Consider the following 20,547-nt stretch of genomic DNA (forward strand, 5'->3'; position numbering starts at 1 on the left):
AGCCTGGCTAACATAATGAAGACTCGTCTGTAGTAAAAATACAGTTAGCCAGTGTGGTGGCACACACCTGTAGTCCCAGCCACTTGAGAGACTGAGACAGGAGAATCGCTTGAACCTGGCAGGTGGAGGTTGCAGTGAGCCGAGATCGTGCCATTGTACCCCAGCCTGGGCAAGATGGAACCAGACTCCTTCTCAAAAAAAAAAAAAAAAAAAAAAAAAAAAAGCTGCTCGCTCAGTGGCTCATGGCTCACACCTGTAATCCCAGCACTTTGTCAGGCCAAGGCAGGAGGATCGCTTCAGTCCAGAAGTTCAAGATCAGGCTAGGCAATACAGGGAGATACAGCGCCCCTACTTCCCCTATCTGCCCAGATTCATCTCCCTACAAAAAGACAAAAAAAAAAAGTAGTCTGGCATGGTGGTGTGCACCTGCAGTCCCAGCCACTAGTGAGTCTGAGGCAAGAGGATTGGTTGAGCCCAGGAGTTCGAGGCTGCAGAGAGCTGTGATCGCCCCATTGTACTCCAGCCTGGGTGAAAAAGCGAGACCCCATTTCCAAAACAAACAAAAAGAATTCAGTCAAGTGTAGAAGACCTTTCTGATCCCATGTCTTAGTGAGCACCGGCGGGGCTGGGATTCGAACCCAGTGGATCGATCCCATAACCCATCTAGACCCTAGCAACTCCAGACTGGTGGGTCACCGGTCTGCCGGAGGCCGAGGGGCGGGACCGCGGGCGGGCCGTCATTCCCGCGGCGGAGGGTTCCGTGCTGCTGATTGGCCGCGGCCGGCAGGTGCACCCTCAGCCAATCAGCGGAGCCGGAGGCGGTGCCTCCGAGGCTCACCTGGCGGCCGCCGCGCCGCCCCTCTCAGTGTCGTCGGAGCCTCAAAGCACCTGTGAGCTCGCGAAAGTCCGTTCAGACTCCAGCCCGGCCCAGACCGGCCCGACCCGACCGCACCCGGCCCCCGCCCTTGCTCGGCGTCCCCGGCCGACCATGGGCCCTTTGAGCCGCAGCCACTCCGCGCTGCTTCTGCTGCTGCTGCTGCAGGTACCTCAAGCCCCCGGCCTTGCGAGGGACGCGTTCTGGCTGCACGCTCTGCGCCCCAGCCCCGCGCCCCTTCTTCTCCCGTCGTCGCTGCTTCCCTTCTTCCAAGAAAGTTCGGGTCCCGAGGAGCTTAGCGGCCTGAAGCCTCGCGTGCTCCGGACCCCGCAGTGATGGGAGTGGGGAGGTGGTGAGGGGCGAGCGCTGCTTTGACGCCTGGCCGCGGGCTCCGCGGGGTGGGCTCGGGCGGGCGGTGGGGGCGTGGAGCGGGGTGGAAGGCGGAGTGTGGAGAAGGGGAGCCCCGGTGCAAGTCGAGGGGGAGGCAGGAGAGGTAGGGACGATCCCCGAGGGAGGGAGAGGGGCATCCGTAGAAAAAAAGGCACCTGCCATGCGAAGAAAGGTTGTAAATAGGAGTGGGGGTCCAAGGGGTAAGAAAGTGGAGTCGGAGGAGGTGGGAGCGCCTCTTGCTCTGAGGACTAGCGCGTTCGCGGTCTAAGGAAAGTGGGGTTGAGAAGAATGAAGACATCTCCAGTAAAATGAGAAAAGAGACCGGAAGGAAAGGTGGGCTAGGTCTAGCGGGAGTGACCCGGCGCCCCCCACTTCGAGAGTTCCTGGGGGCTTGGCCGCCGCGGGTTTCGGGGTAGGGGAGGGTGACGTCGCTGCCCGCCGGGGGCTGGAGGCGGGGGTCCTCCCCAAATCCCGGCGCCAGAAGCGAGGGAGGGGCGCGGCGCTGTTGGTTTCGGTGTGAGCCGGAGGGGACCCTCCGAGTCACCCAGTTCCATCTACCTTTCCCCCCACCCCAGGTCTCGTATAGGGTCTGCCAAGAGCCGGAGTCCTGCCACCCCGGCTTTGATTCCGAGAGCTACACATTCACGGTGCCTCGGCGGCACCTGGAGAGAGGCCGCGTCCTGGGCAGAGGTGAGGGCGCGCCGCCGGTGTCCATGGGCGGAGTGGGGTGGGGTTGGAAAGGGGCCGAGAAACTGCACTCCCACGCCCCTGGGTTGGAATGGGCAAGCTCCCTTCTTGGCTCAACCGACACCCCTTTGGAATTTACACAGATTTGGGGATCCAAATGTTTATGACTGAGCACTGTGGTGGAGAGGGTAGCCCTGCCTGGTTGTTAACTATGTAATAAAGAAGCAGAGGTTGAGGGCATTTACTAGAAGCCTTCGTGTTTCTCTTATTGCCCTGAGGCACTGTAGAGATAGTGTCTCATTTCAGACTGCAAAAACCTGCTGGGTGTGAAGGCCCGGCGGGAATATTCCCATTTTACAGATGAGCAAACCGAGGCTCAGAGGGTGACAAAGCAGGTATCTGAACTGGGATCTGACTACCACGCTCCATTAAGCACCATCTCTGGAATGACTGAATAGCAACCCTCTCCTGGTTACTGGGCTGGAGCTTTTGTTTATACAGATTAAAGCTTTCTTTTTTAAAGACAGGGTCTTGCTCTGTTGCCCAGGCTGGAGTGCAGTGGTGCAATCATATAGCTTACTGCAGCCTCCATCCTCTGGGCTCAAGTGATCTTTCCCACCTCAGCCTCCCTAGTAGCTGGTATTACAGGCATGTGCCACCATGCCTGGCTAATTTATTATTATTATTATTATTATTTTTAAGATGGAGTTTCACCATGACAGCCAGGCTGGTCTTGAACTCCTGACCTCAGGTGATCCACCCACCTCAGCCTCCCAAAGTGCTAGGATTACAGGTGTAAGCCACAGCGCCCAGCCAATTTAAAACATTTTTTTAGGGTTGGCATGGTGGCTCACGCTTGTAATCCCAGCACTTTGGGGGGCCAAGGCAGGCAGAGTCAGGAGTCAAGTGGGCAGAGTCAATGAGGTTAGGAGTTCCAGACTAGCCTGGCCAACATGGTGAACCCTGTCTCTACTAAAAAAATACAAAAATTAGCTGGACACGGTGGCATGTACCTGTAATCCCAGCTATTCGGGAGGCTGAGGCAGGAGAATTGCTTGAACCCAGGAGGCGGAGGTTGCAGTGAGCTGAGATGGGACCACTGCACTCCAGCCTGGGTGACAGAGCAAGACTCCATCTCATAAAATAAAATTTCTTTTAGAGACAGGAATCTCCTCATGTTGCCCAGGCTGGTGTGGAACTCTTAGGCTCAAGAGATCCTTCTGTCTCAGCTTTCCAGAGTGCTGGGATTGCAGACCTGAGACACTGTGCCTGGACTGAAACTTCTTGATACAGATCCTATTTCTCCCAAGGAAGAATGTTTTTTTGTCATATATGTATGTATGTATATATATATATATATATATATATATATATATATATATTTTTTTTTTTTTTTTTTTTAAGACGAAGTTTCACTGTTGTTGCCCAGCCTGGAGTACAGTGGCATGATGTCTGCTCACTGCAACCTCTGCCTCCTGGGTTCAAGCGATTCTCCTGCCTCAGCCTCCTGAACAGCTGGGATTACAGGCACCTGCCACTGCACCCAGCTAATTTTTGTATTTTTAGTACAGACGGGGTTTCATCATGTTGGCCAGACTGGTCTCGAACTCCTGACCTCAGGTAATCCACCTGCCTCTACCTCCCAAAGTGCTGGGATTATAGGCACGAGCCACCGTGGCCAGCCAGGAATAATGATATTTTTTAAAAGGCATGGAAGTTCTGACTCAGGATAAAAATGCATACAAACATCCAATGTACTTCTAGGCCTTATCGTTGTGATAATCTAGAGTTTGCTTTGTTCCGCTTGACTGTTGTCCAGGGAACAAGGAAAGGGGCTAGTTTCTCTTCTGGTTTCACTGAATCCCAGGTGCTTACTTTTATATCAAACTACTTTCTCCTCTCTCATGATTTTAGTTGACTGAGCGAGTATCACAATAAAATACATTTTTAAAGAGAAATCACCCACATTTTCCCTGACGGAACACCTCCACTGTGTCTGTTCTTCCAGTCTTTAGCCACGTGAATCTTTTTTTTTTCCGCCCCAAAACTCCTGAGAATATGCCAAGTAATGGCCACATGGATCTTTAGCAATTGTGCTGTTGTTTTAAATTTATTTTGAACTTTGGAAGTCGTTTGAATAGTGGGTGGCAGTTTTTTTTTTTGTTTTTTTTTTTTGAGAGTTTCACTTTTGTTGCCAGGCTGGAGTGCAATGACCTGATCTCGGCTCACCACAACCTCTAACTCCCAGGTTCAAGCAATTCTCCTGTCTTTGCCTCCTGAGTAGCTAGCATTACAGGCACGTACCACCATGCCCTGCTAATTTTTTATTTTATTTTTTTAATAGAGATGGGGTTTCTCCATGTTGATCAGGTTGGTCTTGAACTCCCCACCTCAGGTGATCTGCCTGCCTCAGCCTCCCAAAGTGCTGAGATTACAGGCATGAGTCTGGGTGGTGGTCTTTACAGAGCAGCTACAGCTTGATTGATGAAGTATATTTGCTCTGTGTGCTCTAGAGCTTTCTATTGGATCAGAAGTTGCCTCAGACTCCTGGGCTCAAGTGATTCACCTGCCCTGGCCTTGCGAAGTGCTGGGGTTACAGATGTGAACCATTGCGCAGCCTTGGATATTTTGATGTCAATAGGCATTGAGGATTGGCTTCTCTGGGGAGGCAAATTTGATCCAACCTTGGAGAGCAAGGCAGGGGCTAGAAACAAGCTTGTATCTGAGCGTGCATTTGGGGTGTCCCAGTGCTAAGGCTGTTGACTTTATTTTCCTGCACAAAGATAGTTGGTAGCACCGAGGGTGGGTTGGTCTGGTTTTTATTTCTCCCTTCTAAGCTCCTGTGTCTGACCAATAATAATATTATTACATATTAATATTAATGTTTTAATAATTCAATAGTGACACGTCTTCACTTTTGCCTCAGACTCTGGGGCAAGTGCTTCACATATTTTACCTCATTTAGTCTTCACTAGAGCATTAGGACGGTGGGCACTATTCTTCCTACCTTGTAAGTGAGGAAACTCAGGCATAAAGGAATTCCGTAATCTGCTGAAGGATCTACAGTTGATCTTTTCTCTTCCTTTTTCTCCTTGTTTTTCACCTCAACAATCTGAAAAAACAAAAACAAAAAAGGTGTTTGGGGAATTAGTGTCCCATGAAGTAAGCTGAGGATGGAGGTGTTGATAGGGTGGGGCCTCCAAGAGGGGCTAGTGATGATGGAGATGGGTCAGTCCAGGTGGGAGGTGGCAGCGGACCCTGGGGCTGATGGTTTCGTGGGAAGAGGCTGCCTCCACACAGAATCCGCAGGCCGCTGGTGTGGTTGGTTTTAGTTCCCTTTATGTTCACAGATCCCCACTCCCACACAACAGATTTCGGGACATTGAATATATATATATATATATTTTTGGCTTTTTTGGACTGTGGGATCTACTTGTACCGGTCCAATGTGGAATTGCCCCAGGATGGAAGTGTCCTGGTAAAAATCACACATTCCATCTCAGGAACTGGCTTGTGATTTTAAAAGGCAGCTAGGATTTTGGATGTGGCCTAGCTCTCCTCGGACAGTGCAAGAAAATGAAGGGATGGATATAACATTGGCACCAGGTTTAGACATTGGCTTCATGGAGAATTTACTCTGTGGGAATTTTGAAACTTGAAACCTGTCACTTTTTGTGCACGGGTAACTGTAGGGTCTTTGTCATTTTTATTTTTTGAGATTAAGCCTCACTCTGTCATCTAGGCTGGATCTTGGCTCACTGCAACTTCTGCCTCCCAGATTCAAGTGATTCTCCTGCCTCAGCCTCCGGAGTAGCTGTGATCACAGGCGTGTGCCACCACACCCAGCTAATTTTTGGTATTTTTAGTAGAGACAAGTTTCACCATGTTGGCTAGGCTGGTCTAGAACTCCTGACCTCAGGTGATCCACCTGTCTCAGCCTCCCAAAGTGCTGAGATTACGGGCATGAGCCACAGTGCCTGGCCAGCCGTAGGGTCTTAACTGAACTCAGGGGACTTTGTAGTGGTTTGCTAGGGTCAGTCTCTGCCCCATTCCATGGCTGACCCCACGATCTCAACCTTATATTTATTCCATTGGTTCCTCTCCAGCTTCTAGAATGAAGATCGTTAAAAGAAACAAAAAAACTCAACTGTAATAAACCAGTTCTTTAGAGTTGCTGCATATTTTCCATCCTCTTAGCACACATTGGTTTGAGAAACCCAGGTTGTTAGACAGCTTGGGATCTCGGCAGTATTAGCCTAGTGAGCACAACTGTAAGTTGATTCAGGGGTGGAAAAAAGCTGGCAGGCTTTCCAGTGATTGAGTTCTTCCCTTGCTTACTCTACAATCTGGCCTTGGGAACACAGGGCCTATATTTCAGGGTTGAGCTTTGGCTGCTTGAGGGGTTGACCTACTTCACAAGCACCCACCTGTGTGGATTAAATACACCCATTTCCCTTTTTTTTTTTTTCTTTTTTGAGACAGAGTCTTCCTCTGTCACCCAGACTGGAGGGCAGTGACATGATCTCGACTCACTGCAACCTCCACCTTGTGGGTTTCAGCAATTCTGGCTTAGCCTTCTGAGTAGCTGGGACCTACAGGTATGCACTGCCATACCCAACTAATTTTTGTATTTTCAGTGGAGATTGGGGTTTCACCATGTTGGCCAGTCTGGTCTTGAACTCCTGGCCTCAGGTGATCTGCCTGCCTTGGCCTCCCAAAGTGCTGGGATTATAGGCATGAGCCACCGGGCCCGGCAGTTTCTTTCTCCTTTCTAAAGTACCTGTTGAAAGGTGCAGAAGACAGTATGCAGGCCCCCTAATACAATTAGGCTTTTAAAAAGCAAAACTGGAAATCAGCTTTGAGATCACCTTACATCATCAGATCGCCACTCCCCCGCCCCTCAAACTCTTAACAGTCATTTCACCAATTACTCATGTCTGTGACAAAGGTTGATCTGAGCTTACTGGGAAATGAGACCAGTGGGGCACCCTCCTGGCCTTGCCTTTGTGTCTCTGGAAGAGCGGAGGTGGAAGGCTGGGCAAGGCCATGTAAGGAAGGCTGGCTGCTACTTCCTCCCAGTGGGGCCCTGCCTGCCCCTCTCTGCCAGCTGGTTATGGAGTTTCCTGTTTGCTCTCCAGGGGTTTTTATTGGGTGAGGCTTTTCTTCTGAAATGCTCACCTTGGTGTCTGTTGCACATTCCCTTCCAAGGCAGCCCCAGATAAGCCAGAGGCTGAAGCTCTCCTATCTCCCAGAAGCTGCCCAAACCGTAAAATCTCTGAGAGGCACCTGTCCTAATCCAATCCTTGCTGGGTTTCTTTCTTTCTTTCTTTTTTTTTTTTTTTTTGAGACAGAGTTTCGTTCTTGTTACCCAGGCTGGAGTGCTATGGCGTGATCTCAGCTCACCGCAACCTGTGTTCAAGCAATTCGCCTGCCTCAGCCTCCCAAGTAGCTGGGACTACAGGCACACGCTACCATGCCCAGCTAATTTTTGTATTTTTAGTAGAGACGGGGTTTCACCTTGTTGGCCAGGATGGTCTCTATCTCTTGACCTTGTGATCAACCCACCTCGGCCTCCCAAAGTGCTGGGATTATAGGCGTGAGCCACCGCGCCTGGCTCTTTTTTTTTTTTTTTTTGAGATGGCATGTCGCTGTTGCTCAGGCTGGAGTGTAGAGGTTCAATCTCGGCTCATGGCATCCTCTGCCTCCCACAATCAAGCAATTCTCCAGCCTCAGCCTCCGGAGTAGCTGGGATTACAGGTGTGCACAAGCACACCCCGCTAATTTTTGTGTTTTTACTAGATTTGGGGTTTCACCATGTTGTTCAAGCTGGTCTTGAACTCCTGAGCTCAAAGTGATCTGCCTGCCTCAGCCTCCCAAAGTGCTGGGAGTACAGGCGTGAGCCACCATGCCCAGCCTCTTGCTGTGTTTCTTTCTGCCTCAACCCCATCTCCTTTGAGGGCACAAGGCTTTCAAGGAGGAGAATGAAATTGTTCCATAATGGCTGCTTGGGATCCTTCAGCGAGAAGCACAGGAAAGCCAGGTTTGAATTTTAGCCACTAGCTATGTGACTTTGGATAAGTCACTTTACTTCTATAGGCCTCAATTTCCCCAAATGGGGCGGCAATACTTACTGATCTGTTATGAGAATTATATATGCATATTCATTCATTTAGTTCACATAGGTGAGTGCCTATTGTGTATTAGCACCAGGCTAGAACCTGAGGTTTTGGCAGATTGGATGGAACATTCATGCAAGTGGGAAGGAATGTAAAGAGAGAAAACAGAATAATTTCAACAGTGGCTGATATTTCTCAGGGACACAGTAAACTCTCAATGTGATTTTGAGCAAATGAATGAACATGAATAAATCACTATCTTGGCTGATGTTTTTCCCTCTCAGATTCTCTGGACTTGGTCCAGCCCTTAAGGTTGGTTGTAAATAAGCAGGGAAGAATTTGTTCTGTTAGAACCTTCCGTTATGCTCTGTGTTTCCTGCGCATTCTGTGCTCTGAGCGTCCCTCTGGACAACTGTGGAGGGCAGAGAGGGAGTCCTCAAACCTGAATCTGGAAACAGGAGGAAATATAGTCATTTTTAAATATTTTCCACTTTTGGTCAATTAAAAATCCTGTGGTACGTGCTCTCTCGCTGGCTCGATATTTATCTCTCTATCCCAATCTCTAACCCCATCTCTATTTCTAGCTGTCTATCTCTTTTTCCCTCTACTCCTCTTTGTTAATGTAAGTTGCCCTAGGCCAGGGATCCTAGTGCCCCAGCTCGTTCTTGTTACTGTTGGGGGGCTTTGGGCCTCCTCCTTATCTGCACTTTTCATCTTCCCTCTTCCTTCCTCTTTCCTGCCTCCAATCCTCCACTTCTGCCCAAGGTATGGGCAGCATCTCCTCCAAATTTAGGAGGTTCTTGAGTCAGACTGCCTAGGTTTAAATCCAGTGTCCCTTCCCAGCCTAGGAACATCAGCTGAGGACTTAGTTTCCCTCTCTGTAAAATGAGCATAATAGTATGGAAACACCATAGGATGGTGTGTCAAGTGTTCAGTGAATATTAAACATTAGAGTCCCTGGAGGACTTGGTGCTGTCTGTGTGAGAGTCTCCCAGGTTTTACCTTTGGATCAAAGATCCCCTGCACTCCCTCTCACCCAGCAAACCAGCCAAACCAGTTTACTCACCCTGCCTGTTTCTGTGTTAAGCAAACAGTACACTGCAAACAGTGACTAAGCCTAGTGCCTTTGTTAGGAAGAAACTGGCGTTTTCTTGCTTGCCACTGTGCAGGGTGCTCAGGGTGGACAGGAACAGGTTTGCCATGGCTTCGGAAAAGGGACCTGCCCGTGGAGGTTGTGTAGAACTGGGGTGGGAGGAGTGGGGCAAGGAGCAGCTAGGGCTGGGAGAGTCAGGATGATCTTGAACTTGTCAGCTTCTGCTTGGCTTTCAAAAGTATTTCAGGCCAGATCCCGTGGCTCACAGTGCTTTGGAAGGCTGAGGCTACAGGATCACTTTAGCCTAGGAGGTTGAGACAGCCTGAGCAACATGGTGAGACCCCTGTCTCTACAAAAATTAAAAAAAAAAAAAAAATGTAGCCTGACATGGTAGCCTGTAACTGTGGTCCTAGCTACAAAAATGCAAGTATTTGCTGAGTGTCATGGCATGTGCATGTACTCCCAGCTGCTCGGGAGGCTGAGATAGGAAGATTGCTTGAAGCCCAGGAGGTTGAGGCTGCAGTAAGCCATGATTGCACCATGGCACTCCAGCTTGGGTGGCTGATAGAGACCTAACAAAAAAAAGAAAGTATTTCATGATACACATGCCTAAGAATACCTCCTGCTGCCAAAAACACTCTGTCCCAGCCCGAGACCCTTGTGGCTAAAAATCAAATCACCTGGGGCACTTCATACAGACTTGCCCTCTTGCAGATTCACTGAGAGCCTATCTCTGAGGTTCGAGATCTGAACTTGACTTTTTTTTTTTTGAGGCAAAGTCTTGCCTTGTCACCCAGGCTAGAGTACAGTGGTGCAATCTCGGCTCATTGCAACCTCCACCTCCCAGGTTCAAGCAATTCTCTTGCCTCAGCCTCCTGAGTAGCTGGAATTACAGGCACTTGCCACTATGCCCAGCTAATTTTTATATTTTCAGTAGAGAGGGGGTTTCACCATGTTGTTCAGGCTCTTGAGTATCTGGGATTACAGGCATGCGCCACCATGCCCAGCTAATTTTTGAATTTTTAGTAGAGACAGGGTTTCACCATGTTGATCAGGCTGGTCTTGAACTCCTGACCTCATGATCCACTTGCCTTAGCCTCCCAAAGTGCTGGGATTACAGGCCTGAGCCACTGTGCCTGGCTGGCTTTTTTTTTTGTGATGAAGTCTTGCTCTGTCACCCAGGCTGGAGTGCAATGGCATGATCTCAGATTACTGCAACCTCCGACTCCTGGGTTCAAGCAATTATCCTGTCTCAGCCTCCTGAGTAGCTGGGATTACAGGTGCCCACCACCATGCCTGGCTAATTTTTTTGTATCTTTCTGGTTTTTTTTTGTTTTTGTTTTTTTTTTGAGACAGAGTGTTGCTCTGTTGCCAGGCTGGAGTGTAATGGCGCAATCTCAGCTCACTGCAACTTCCGCTTCCTGGGGTCAAGCGATTCTTCCGCCTCAGCCTCCCGAGTAGCTGGGACCACAGGCACGTGCCACCACGCCCAGCTAATTTTTGTATTTTTAGTAGAGACGGGGTTTCACCGTGGCCAGGATGGTCTCGATTTCTTGACCTCGTGTTCTGCCCGCTTCGGCCTCCCAAAGTGCTGGGATTACAAGCATGAGCCACTGCACCCGGCCATTTTTTTGTATCTTTGTAGAGACAGGGTTTCACCATCTTGGCTGGGCTGGTCTCGAACTCCTGACCTCAAGTGATCCACATGCCTCGGCCTCCCAAAGTGCTGAGATTGCAGGCATGAGCCACCATGCCCAGCCTTGAACTTGACATTTTTAAAAGCTCTTCGGGCCAAGTGTGGTGGCTCATGCCTGTAATCCCAGCACTTTGGGAGGCCTAGGTCGTCAGATCACAGGGTCAGGAGCTCAAGAACAGCCTGACCAACGTGACGAAACCCCATCTCTACTAAAAATACAAAAATTAGCTGGGCGTGGTGGCATGTGCCTGTAATGCCTGTAATCCCAGCTACTTGGGAGGCTGAGGTAGGAGAATCACTTGAACTTGGGAGGCAGAGGATCAGTGAGCTGAGATCGTGTCACTGCATTCCAGCCTGGGTGACAGAGTGAGATTCCGCTACAAAAATAAATAAATAAATGCTCCTCAGCTATCTGCTGCCACCCAATGCACTTCCCTGGACAACCCCAGGGGCTAGATGTTTGATAAGTAAATACCCCCAGCCAGGATGTGGGTACCTGGTTTTCCAGCCAGAGGCCAGAGATCCCAGGGCACACCCTTGATCAGGGAGGGATGAGGCTGGTGCTTCTGCCATGCCCAGGATTCAGAACTCTGTGGGTGCAAATGGGGGTGGATGCAAGTCTGGGTGCTATGGCTCACGCCTGTAATCCCAGCACTTTGGGAGGTCGAGGTGGGCAGATCACTTGAGGTCAGGAGTTTGAGATCAGCCTGACCAACATGGTGAAATCCCATCTCTACTAAATATAAAAGAAGTAAGTGAGGTGGATGGGTGTGGAAGTGGGGGACCCAGAGAAGTAGCCAGTGCACCTTGGCATAAGACTCACCCCTGCCCTCAGAGATTCCGGAAAAGCTCTGAGAGAGACCTCTCAGCAGGTAACTCCAGCAGGCTCTGAGAATGCCATTGGAGTGAGAATGTGTTCAGAGGATGCCAGGAGTGGTCAGTTTCACTTGCTGGGCCTTGAGCAAGAGGGCATCAGCCATGCAAGGAAAGAGGAAGGGCCCTCCAGGAGGAGGAAGTGAGGTGCCCAAAGGTGTGGCCGGGTCATGGAGGCAGAAGACTAGAGGAGGAGAGTCTCAGGATAAGGCTGCAGAGGCAGCTGGGCCAGGTTATCTCTGGGCCTTGGGCCGTGGGTCATGGAGGGTTTTCTCTCATGGGCAAATTAATCACTCAGTTAAAACATAAGTTTAAATACATATCTTCATATATATATGAAAAAGCTTATATATGTGTCTATTTAGCAGAGAGTGAAGTCTCCTTTGCACCCCAATCCACTCTTCACCCAGTTCTTCCCCAGGGCACAGGGAATTGATTTCATAGTCTCTTGTGTATCCTTCTCATGGTTTCCTTATGGAAAAGCAAACGTAGTCTTGTTTCTTTATGCCAGTGTAAATTTATAACATATGATCCTTATACACAAAACACAGCGTATGACAGCACTGCTCTGTACCTTGTTTTTCTCCCAGCAATATATCTGGATGTTCTCTTTCTCTCCACACATATCTTCCTTAGACTGAGTCTTGCTCTGTTGCCCAGGCTGCAGTGCAGTGGTGCAATCTCAGCTCTCTACAACCTCTGCCTCCCGGTTCAAGTGATTCTCCTGCCTCAGCCTCCCAAGTAGCTGAGACTACAGGTGCATGCCACCACACCTGGCTAATTTTTGTATTTTTAGTAGAGACAGGGTTTCATCATGTTGGCCAGGCTGGTTGGTCTCAAATTCCTGGGCTCAAGCAGGCCACCTGCCTTCGCCTCCCAAAGTGCTGGGATTACAGGCATGAGTGATAGCGCCCGACCAATAAGACAGTTTTGATTTGGGGGAAGGTTTCCAGCACCTAAATTGTTCTAAACAAGAAGTAATGCCAGCAGCTTCTAGAATGTTCCTTTGCACCAACACTGGAAACAGGAGAAAGAGTTGGGGGAGGAAAATTAGTTCTTGGTGAGGAATATGTTGAGTTTGAGTGTCTGAAGGACACAGAGGCGGAGTTATCAAAGAGGTATTTGAGAATGTCAGCTCTGAGCTTGGAAGAACGTGAAGTACCAGTTTAAAGAAGGATTTGTATAGTATAGTGGTCTTTTTTCCTTAATCTTCTGTCAATAGATACAGAGTTTTCAGAGACTTCACAGACTGGAGAATTAAATGATAGAAGGTGTTTATTTGGAGAGTGTTTACTGGAAGGTGGTCAACAGATGAAAGACAAATATTTGTATCCATTTGCACAGGGTTAGAGTGGTCCTGCCCGCCACCCTGCTGACGTGACAGTTAATTCTCACTATGGCTCAAGGTGGGAACTGTCATCATCCCCTACTCTAGAAGAGGAATTAGGCTCAGAGAGGTTGCACTGCTTGCCCCAAGTCACCCCAACAGGTAATGGCAGTGCTAGGGCTGCAGCCCAGGCTTTTCGTCTTCCAAAACCAGATCTCTCATCCAGTTTCCTCTAATACCCTGTTGCCAAATTCAGCACCTCCAGTGAGACTTGATTCACCTTTCTTTTCTTTCTTTTTTTTTTCTTGAGATGGAGTTTTGCTCTTGTTGCCCAGGCTGGAGTGGAGTGGCTCAATCTCAGCTCACTGCAACCTCTGCCTCCCAGGTTCAAGCGATTCTCCTGCCTCAGCCTCCCAAATAGCTGGGATTACAGGCATGCACCACCACACCCGCCTAATTTTTTTTTGAATTTTTAGTAAAGATGGGGGTTTCTCCATCTTGGTCAGGCTGGTCTTGAACTCCTAACCTCAGGTGATCCACCTGCCTTGGCCTCCCAAAGTGCTGGGATTACAGGTGTAAGCCATCATGCCCCACCTTGATTCACCTTTCTAAGGGAAACAAATTCCCTCTCTCTCTTTGGAGAAGCTGTCATTATACCTTTTGCATCTCACTTATTGTGTGTGTGTGTGTGTGTGTACACATAGAGTTTTGCTCTGCTGCTCAGGCTGGAGTACAGTGGTGCCATCACAGCTCACTATCACTTTGAACTCCTGGGCTCCAGCAATCCTCACATCTTGGCCTCTCAAAGTGCTGGGATTACAGGTGTGAGCCACCAGACCCGGCCTGCCTCTCACTAATTTTATTTGTGATGCTAGAATTCAGGTTTTTTGTTTGTTTGGCCTTTGGAATGACTCTTTTGTCTTTTGCTTATGGGCAGTTTCAGCCTGTTTCCCTCTTGACCTTCACTTCCAAATGAATGCTAGCGGAACAGCTCTCTCTTCCTTTTGGTCTCTTTCAACTTTCTGAGTCCCAGAAAATCTACTTGTTTTGGTCTTCAAGACTTGGCAGGGTGGGGACAGGAAACTGTCCTAAAGAAACTCTTGTTCCAGGGCCAGGCATGGTGGCTCACGCCTGTAATCCAAGCACTTTGGAGGCCGAGGAGGGCTGATCACCTGAGGTTGGGAGTTCAAGACCAGCCTGACCAACATGGTGAAACCCCATCTTTAAATTAAAAAAGAAAGAAAGAAAGAAAAAAACTCTTGTTCCACATGAGATCTACTCAAGGTGCTTGGGCCAGGCAAGCACCTGGGTGTGGCTCTTGCTGCTGAAAGGGGAAAGTTACTAACTACTGGGACCTAATGGGGCCTACCTAGAAGGGCTGAACCTGTTCCACATGAGCAAGATCATAAACGGTGGCCAGCTCAGGACCCCATGAGGTAATTGGCCTAGTTCTAGATAATAATTAGCTGGCTTTGTAATTAGGAGAGCTTGTAACAAGCCAAAAGCCTTTCAGATTTATTTTACCTGGGCAAGTTCACGAAGAAGAGCACCTGCTTCTGTGGTTTGGCATTCAGGCATGTCTGTGCACCTTCTCTCTTTTTATTTTTATTTTATTTTTCGAGAAGGAGCTCTGCTCTTGTTGCCCGGGCTGGAATGCAATGGCACCATCTCGGCTCACTGCAACCTCTGCCTCCAGGTTCAAGCGATTCTTATGCCTCAGCCTCCAGAGTAGCTGGGATTATAGGCACCCACCACCCCGTCCGGCTAATTTTTGTATTTTTAGTAGAGACCAGGCTGGTCTTGAACTCCTGACCTCTAGTGATCTACCTGCTTCAGCCTCCCAAAGTGCTGAGATTTCTGGCTCATGCCTGATCTGGACCCCCTATTTATGATGGTAAACCTTGCTCTCAGCCCTCCCCATCTCTTTTGCTTAATTTTCCTCTAGAACTTTTCACTGTCTAGCATGCTATGTATTTGACTTATTTCTCCTGTTCACTTTCTGTCTCCTCCTGAACAGAAGATACAGGAGGCCAGGGATTTTTGTCTTTTGTTTTGTACTTGGGCTGTATTGCAGCTAGACTCGTGCTTGGTACATAATAAGGTCTTAGTAAATATCGGAAGGAATGAATGAATAAGAAGCTTCAGAATGTATTTAATATAGATGAGTCTATACAGATCTCTCTTTCTAGAGATATTTCACTGTAGTGATTTTTTTTTCTTAAAGAAAAGACAGGGCTTTATGTATCAGCCACAGAGGAGGCTGCTGGGAGGAGGGGTGTTCTCAGGGCGTGTGCCTCTGCTTGGCACTCCCCAGTTTCTCTGAGCCCTGCACATCCCTGATGTAACCTTACCTAATTGTCTTGTCACAAAACAGCTTGCAGTCTGGAGTCTAAAGGTCAGATGAGCCATTTCTGCCCCACACTTATGGGTGTAAGGAAGCACCAGATCAAAATCTAGGCAGACATCTGAGCCTGCCAGAGCCATCTGTTTGGTTTCTTATTGTCTGGGTAACACCTTCCTTAAGCAAGGCTCCAAGATACACCCAACACCTTTCCCCTGGGTGTCTCCAGCATCCTTTAGACCCATGAATTGTTCAAGAACCAGTGTCCGTTCTTCCAGTTCTTCAGTGTACAGGACCCTGGAAAGAGCTCAATGAGAGATGCAAAGAGCTCAAAGACAAACATGCAAGGCTGGCTGGGCACAGTGGTTCACACCAGTATTCCCAGCGCTTTGGGAGGCCAAGGCATGAGAATCACTTGAACCTGGGAGGCGGAGGTTGCAGATTGTACCACTGCATTCCAGCCTGGGTGACAGAGTGAGACTGTGTTTAAAAAAGCAAAAAGCAAGCCCTGCTTAATCAGATCTTGGCCAAGATAAAAATATGGTGGCTTCAAAATCCATCTGATCAATAAATATTCATTGAGAGAGTACTATAGGGCAATATCTTATAAATCTTTATGTAACCTAGACCACCCTTCTGCCTTCAGGAGGGTAACTGCCTAATGGTTAGTGTTGCTAGATTTAGCAAATAAAAATACAGAACTCTCAGTTACATTTGACTTTCAGATAAACAATGGCTAATATTTAGTATAAGTATATCCCATGCAGTATTTGAGACAATTATTCAGCGGGGCATGGCTCCTGCCTGTAATCCCAGCATTTTGGAAGGCTGAGGGGGGAGGATCCCTTGAGCCCAGGAGTTCAAGACCAGCCTGGGCAACAGAGGGAGACCCTGTTTCTACAAAAGATTTTTAAAAATTAGCCAGGCCTGGTGGCATGAGCTGGTAGTCCCAGCTACCCGGGAGGCTGAGGTGGGAGGGCCACTTGAGACCACAGAGGTCAAGGCTGCAGTGAGCTATGATTGTGTCACTGCACTCCAGCCTGGGTGACAGAGTGAGACCCCGTCTCACAAAAAAGTATTTTGTTGTTGCATTCTCTATTATGATCATAAGCAACAATGTATTGACTGGTGCTTTCTGTATGTTGAACTCTTCCCCTATGCCATCTCCTATAACTTTCATTCACCTGGATGTGTCATGCACACAGGAAGTGGGAGAGCCTGGCTGTGTATCCAGTGGCTGTTGGACTCCAAAGACTGTGCTCTTTACAGCAGGAAAAGGCAATTAACATGGCAGTCTGTGAGCAGCCAGGTGAAAGGGATGGATCATTCCTTCTCTGAAGGTCTTGGATGACAGAGGCATCTGCCTGTCTATTCGCTGAGTGAATTTATGCTGAGCACCTGCCAAGCCCTCTGCTAGGCATTGGGGATGTAGCAGGGCCCAAACAGAGAAAAACCCCTGTCCTCATGGAATTTCTCTTCTAATTGGAGGGGACAGGTAGATGGTGATCTATGGAAGAAAGAATAATACACAGCAGGAAGGATGATAAAAACTATGCACTGGGGAGGAGAAATTTAGGGGCAGTCATCACTAAGAAGACTGGCATTTGTGTGAAGATGAAGAAGTGAGGTACTCAGTAGGTGTTAGAATTCAACTGTGTCAGCTGGGTGTGGTGGTTTATGATTGTAATCCTAGGCCAATGCAGGCAGATCTCTTGAGCCCAGGAGTTCAAGACCAGCCTGGCCATGATAGCGAGAAGCTTGTCTCTACAAAAAGTGCAAAAATTAGCTGGGTATAGTGGCATATACCTGTAGCGCCAGCTACTTGGGAGGCTGGGGTGGGAGGATCACTTGAGCTGGGAGGTTGAAGCTGCATTGAGCCATGATCACACCACTGCACTCCAGCCTGGGCGACAGGGTGAGATTCAGTCTCAAAAAAAAAAAGAAAGAATTGGACTGTGTCTTGAAGGGACTGGACTTCTATATTCAAGACTGTATTCATTGAAAAAGACTGTTCTCTTACCATTTTTCTTTTTAATTTAATTTTTAAAATTTTTGTTAAATATAGAGACAGGGTCTTGTTATGTTTCCCAGGCTAGTCTTGAACTCCTGAGTGTAAGCAGTATTACTACCTTCGCCTCCCAAAATTCTAGGATTACAGGTCTAAGCCACCATGCCCGGCCAGGGCAGGCATTTTCTAGAGAAGGAATCCTGAGGGCTCATTGTCACATCTCCTTTATTGTTTATTTATTTATCTTTCTCTTTTGACCTGCCACTTCGGGAACTTCTCCTTTAAAGGGTATCAGATTCAAACCAGGAAATAATGCTCATTCCAAGCACCCCCACCCCCTTGGCATGTGGTCCAAGAGGAATATTGCTCTAGTGGAGTTTTCTAAAGATTTTTTTTTGAGACGGAGTCTTGCTCTGTTGCCCAGGGTGGAGTGTAGTGGTGCGATCTCAGCTCAGTGCAACCTCCACCTTCCAGGTTCAAGCGATTCTCCTGCCTCAGCCTCTTGAGTAGCTGGGATTACAGGCACATGCCGCCATGCCCAGCTAATTTTTGTATTTTTAGTAGAGGCAGGGTTTTACCATGTTGGCCAGGCTGGTCTCCAACTCCTGACCCTAGGTGGTCTGCCCTTCTTGGCCTCCCAAAGTGCTGGGATTACAGGCATGAGCCACTGTGCCAGCTGAGTTTTCTAAAGATTCTTATTGAGGAGGGATGAGATTGTCCTAAACAGGCATCGTGACCTCTTGGGGAGATTTTCTTTTTCTTTTTTTGGGGTGCATGTATACCAGTATTCCTAGGACCTGCTACTTACAGTGAAACCTGGACTTCAGTACGAGGCTTCCTCCCCAACAAATTTTTCACCACAACTATGTGGGAGTGTTTGAAAAGCGAATAAGATGACCAGCTTGTTTGTGGGAAACGCTGTGGCTTTCCTATTGGAAAACGTCATCCCTTGAATCAGCAGTGAGACAAACACCTGGGCACTTATTTATGGGTAGGTTGGGTGGGGCCCTGAGTCACCAACATTGAAAGGCCTCTCCTGGTGAGGTTTTTCAATATCAGATTGAATTAGCTGTGACATCACCCTCTATGGTGACAGGTACTCAGGCACCGGCTCTTACTCATAAGTCCCAGGAGTTACTAGCCCTCTATATCTCTTCCCTGTTAGCTTCGTGCTACCAGATTTTTGAGAAATGACAGCTGCTTGGTGATGTCTGTGTGGCTGGTTTCATTACCACCCCAACTCCCAGGCTTATAATTATGACTAAACTTTCTGGAGAAAATAGAATTTGTGGTTGTATTTCCTATAACTTTTGCCTTCTTGTCTCAAGTCTGCATTTAAAGAGGCCAGGTACAGTGGCTCACACCTTTAATCCAGCACTTTGGAAGGCCAATGTAGGAGGATCACTTGAGCCCAGAAGTTGAAGACCAGGTTGGGCAACAAAGTGAGACCCCATCTCTGCACACAGAACAATTAGACAGGCATGGTGGCACACACCTGTGATCCTAGCTTCATGGGAGGCTGAGGCAGACAGATCCCTTGAGTCCTGGAGGTTGAGGCTGCAGTGAGCTGTATTTGTGCCACTGCACTCCAGCTTGGGGAGCAAAATAAGGTACTGTCTCAAACAAATAAAAAGCAACAAAAAAAAACCCTCTTCTTCTTGAGGTTGGATGTTTCAGAGCTTGTATTTTGAGTCTTTGATTTTTTTTTTTTTTAAAGACAGTCTCACTCTGTCACCCAAGTTGGAGCACAGTGGCACAATCTTGGCTCACTGCAACCTCTGCCTCCCAGGTTCAAGCACATCTCCTTCCCTAGCCGACTAGCTGGGATTACAGGCTAGCACTACTGTGCCCAGCTAATTTTTGTATTTTTAGTGGAGGCAGGGTTTCACCATGTTGGCCAGGCTGGTCTCAAACTCCTGACCTCAGGTGATCCACCCACCTTGGCTTCCCAAAGTGCTAGGATCATAGGCGTGAGCCACCACGCCCAGCCTGGCAACTCTATTTTCAGATTATAAACAGAAGCTTCTGGAGGCTGTTCACTTACCTAGAGTTCCACAGCTGGGGGAGTTGGGAAGGAAAAGGTATGTGTCCCACCCTGGCCGGCTTTTAACCCTCTCGTGCTCAGGGACTCTATTTCTGAGAATATTCCCATTCTAGATCCATCATTTGGGCCTAGGAAGGAACCTCATGTCAAGGTCCACCCATGCAGCCCCTAAATCCCCTTTACCACTCACTGTGCCTGGCTGGGTTTTTTAAATTCAGTTTTCCACAGATGGGAATATGTATTGTCTTGTAAAGTATAACCATTTCCTGCCCCTCCTTTATGACAGTCTTTGGAGAATCTTGCCTGTTGGTTCATGGAACTGTTTCCCATTATTATTTCTCTTTAACCTGGGCAAGGTGTATTTATTAAGAATATCACAGACGGCCACACACACCTTGAGGTTTAGTTCTCCTTGGCACAGTGTACCCAGTGCCTCCTGTGTGCTCTGTGTCAGTTACCAGCCTTCTCTCCAGGAGTTTGAAGATGACCCAGGGTGATGGAAAATGCTGGGATGCCAAGTCATCAGACAATGGGCTCATTCAGAATCCAGGTGGGGTGGGGCTGTGGGGGCTGGACCAGCTGGCAGAGCTTCCCCATGGTGGGGAGGCCAGGAGGAGTCTGAGATGTGGGGTGGCATGTGAGCAGGAAGATGGGGAGACTCTCAGCCTCTGTTGTTGGCTGAGAAGGGGATGCCACAAGCCTAGAGGGGAGGGGGCAGGACTTCCCGTGCAGAGAGCAGGGTACAGGAATATGCCAGATGGTATATTTGGATGGTGACTCAGATAAGTCAAGTGAAACTGAGCTTCTAGAGTCACACAGGGGAGGGTAGGGGCTGTGAAAAAACTCCCTCATTGGCTCTTCCTGCTGGGCCTTTGAGGCAGATAGGGCCCAACAGAGCCTAGCAGGACTGCAGAAGGACAATAATGTGGCTGGTGGGTGGGGCCCGTCGGCCTGCAGGCTAGCAAGCTTCCCAGCTCCTGAAGCTGGAGAACCCACAGCTGGTTCTCCACCCTCTCCCTGCCTGAGGCAGCCCTCGGAGCCCTGAGTGGTTCAGGCTGATGGCATCAGGCCTGGAGCAGCCCCACTGGGCTATCCCAT

The 20,547-nt window shown here is 48.7% G+C and overlaps 1 protein-coding gene across 1 annotated transcript in view; it reads left to right on the top strand.

Annotated features, from left to right (window-relative positions):
* The first annotated feature begins 864 nt into the window (after positions 1 to 864).
* Positions 865 to 20,547, top strand: part of CDH1 (cadherin 1) — a 90,860-nt gene continuing 71,177 nt past the window's right edge. The window contains exons 1-2 of the mRNA XM_035281641.3: positions 865 to 1,042; positions 1,840 to 1,954. Of these exons, the coding sequence (XP_035137532.3) occupies positions 989 to 1,042; positions 1,840 to 1,954 (169 nt within the window). The 5' untranslated portion in view covers positions 865 to 988. The remainder of the gene's footprint in view (positions 1,043 to 1,839; positions 1,955 to 20,547) is intronic.

This window comes from Callithrix jacchus, chromosome 20 (assembly GCF_049354715.1).
Source record: "Callithrix jacchus isolate 240 chromosome 20, calJac240_pri, whole genome shotgun sequence".
NCBI classification, from domain to species: Eukaryota; Metazoa; Chordata; class Mammalia; order Primates; family Cebidae; genus Callithrix; species Callithrix jacchus.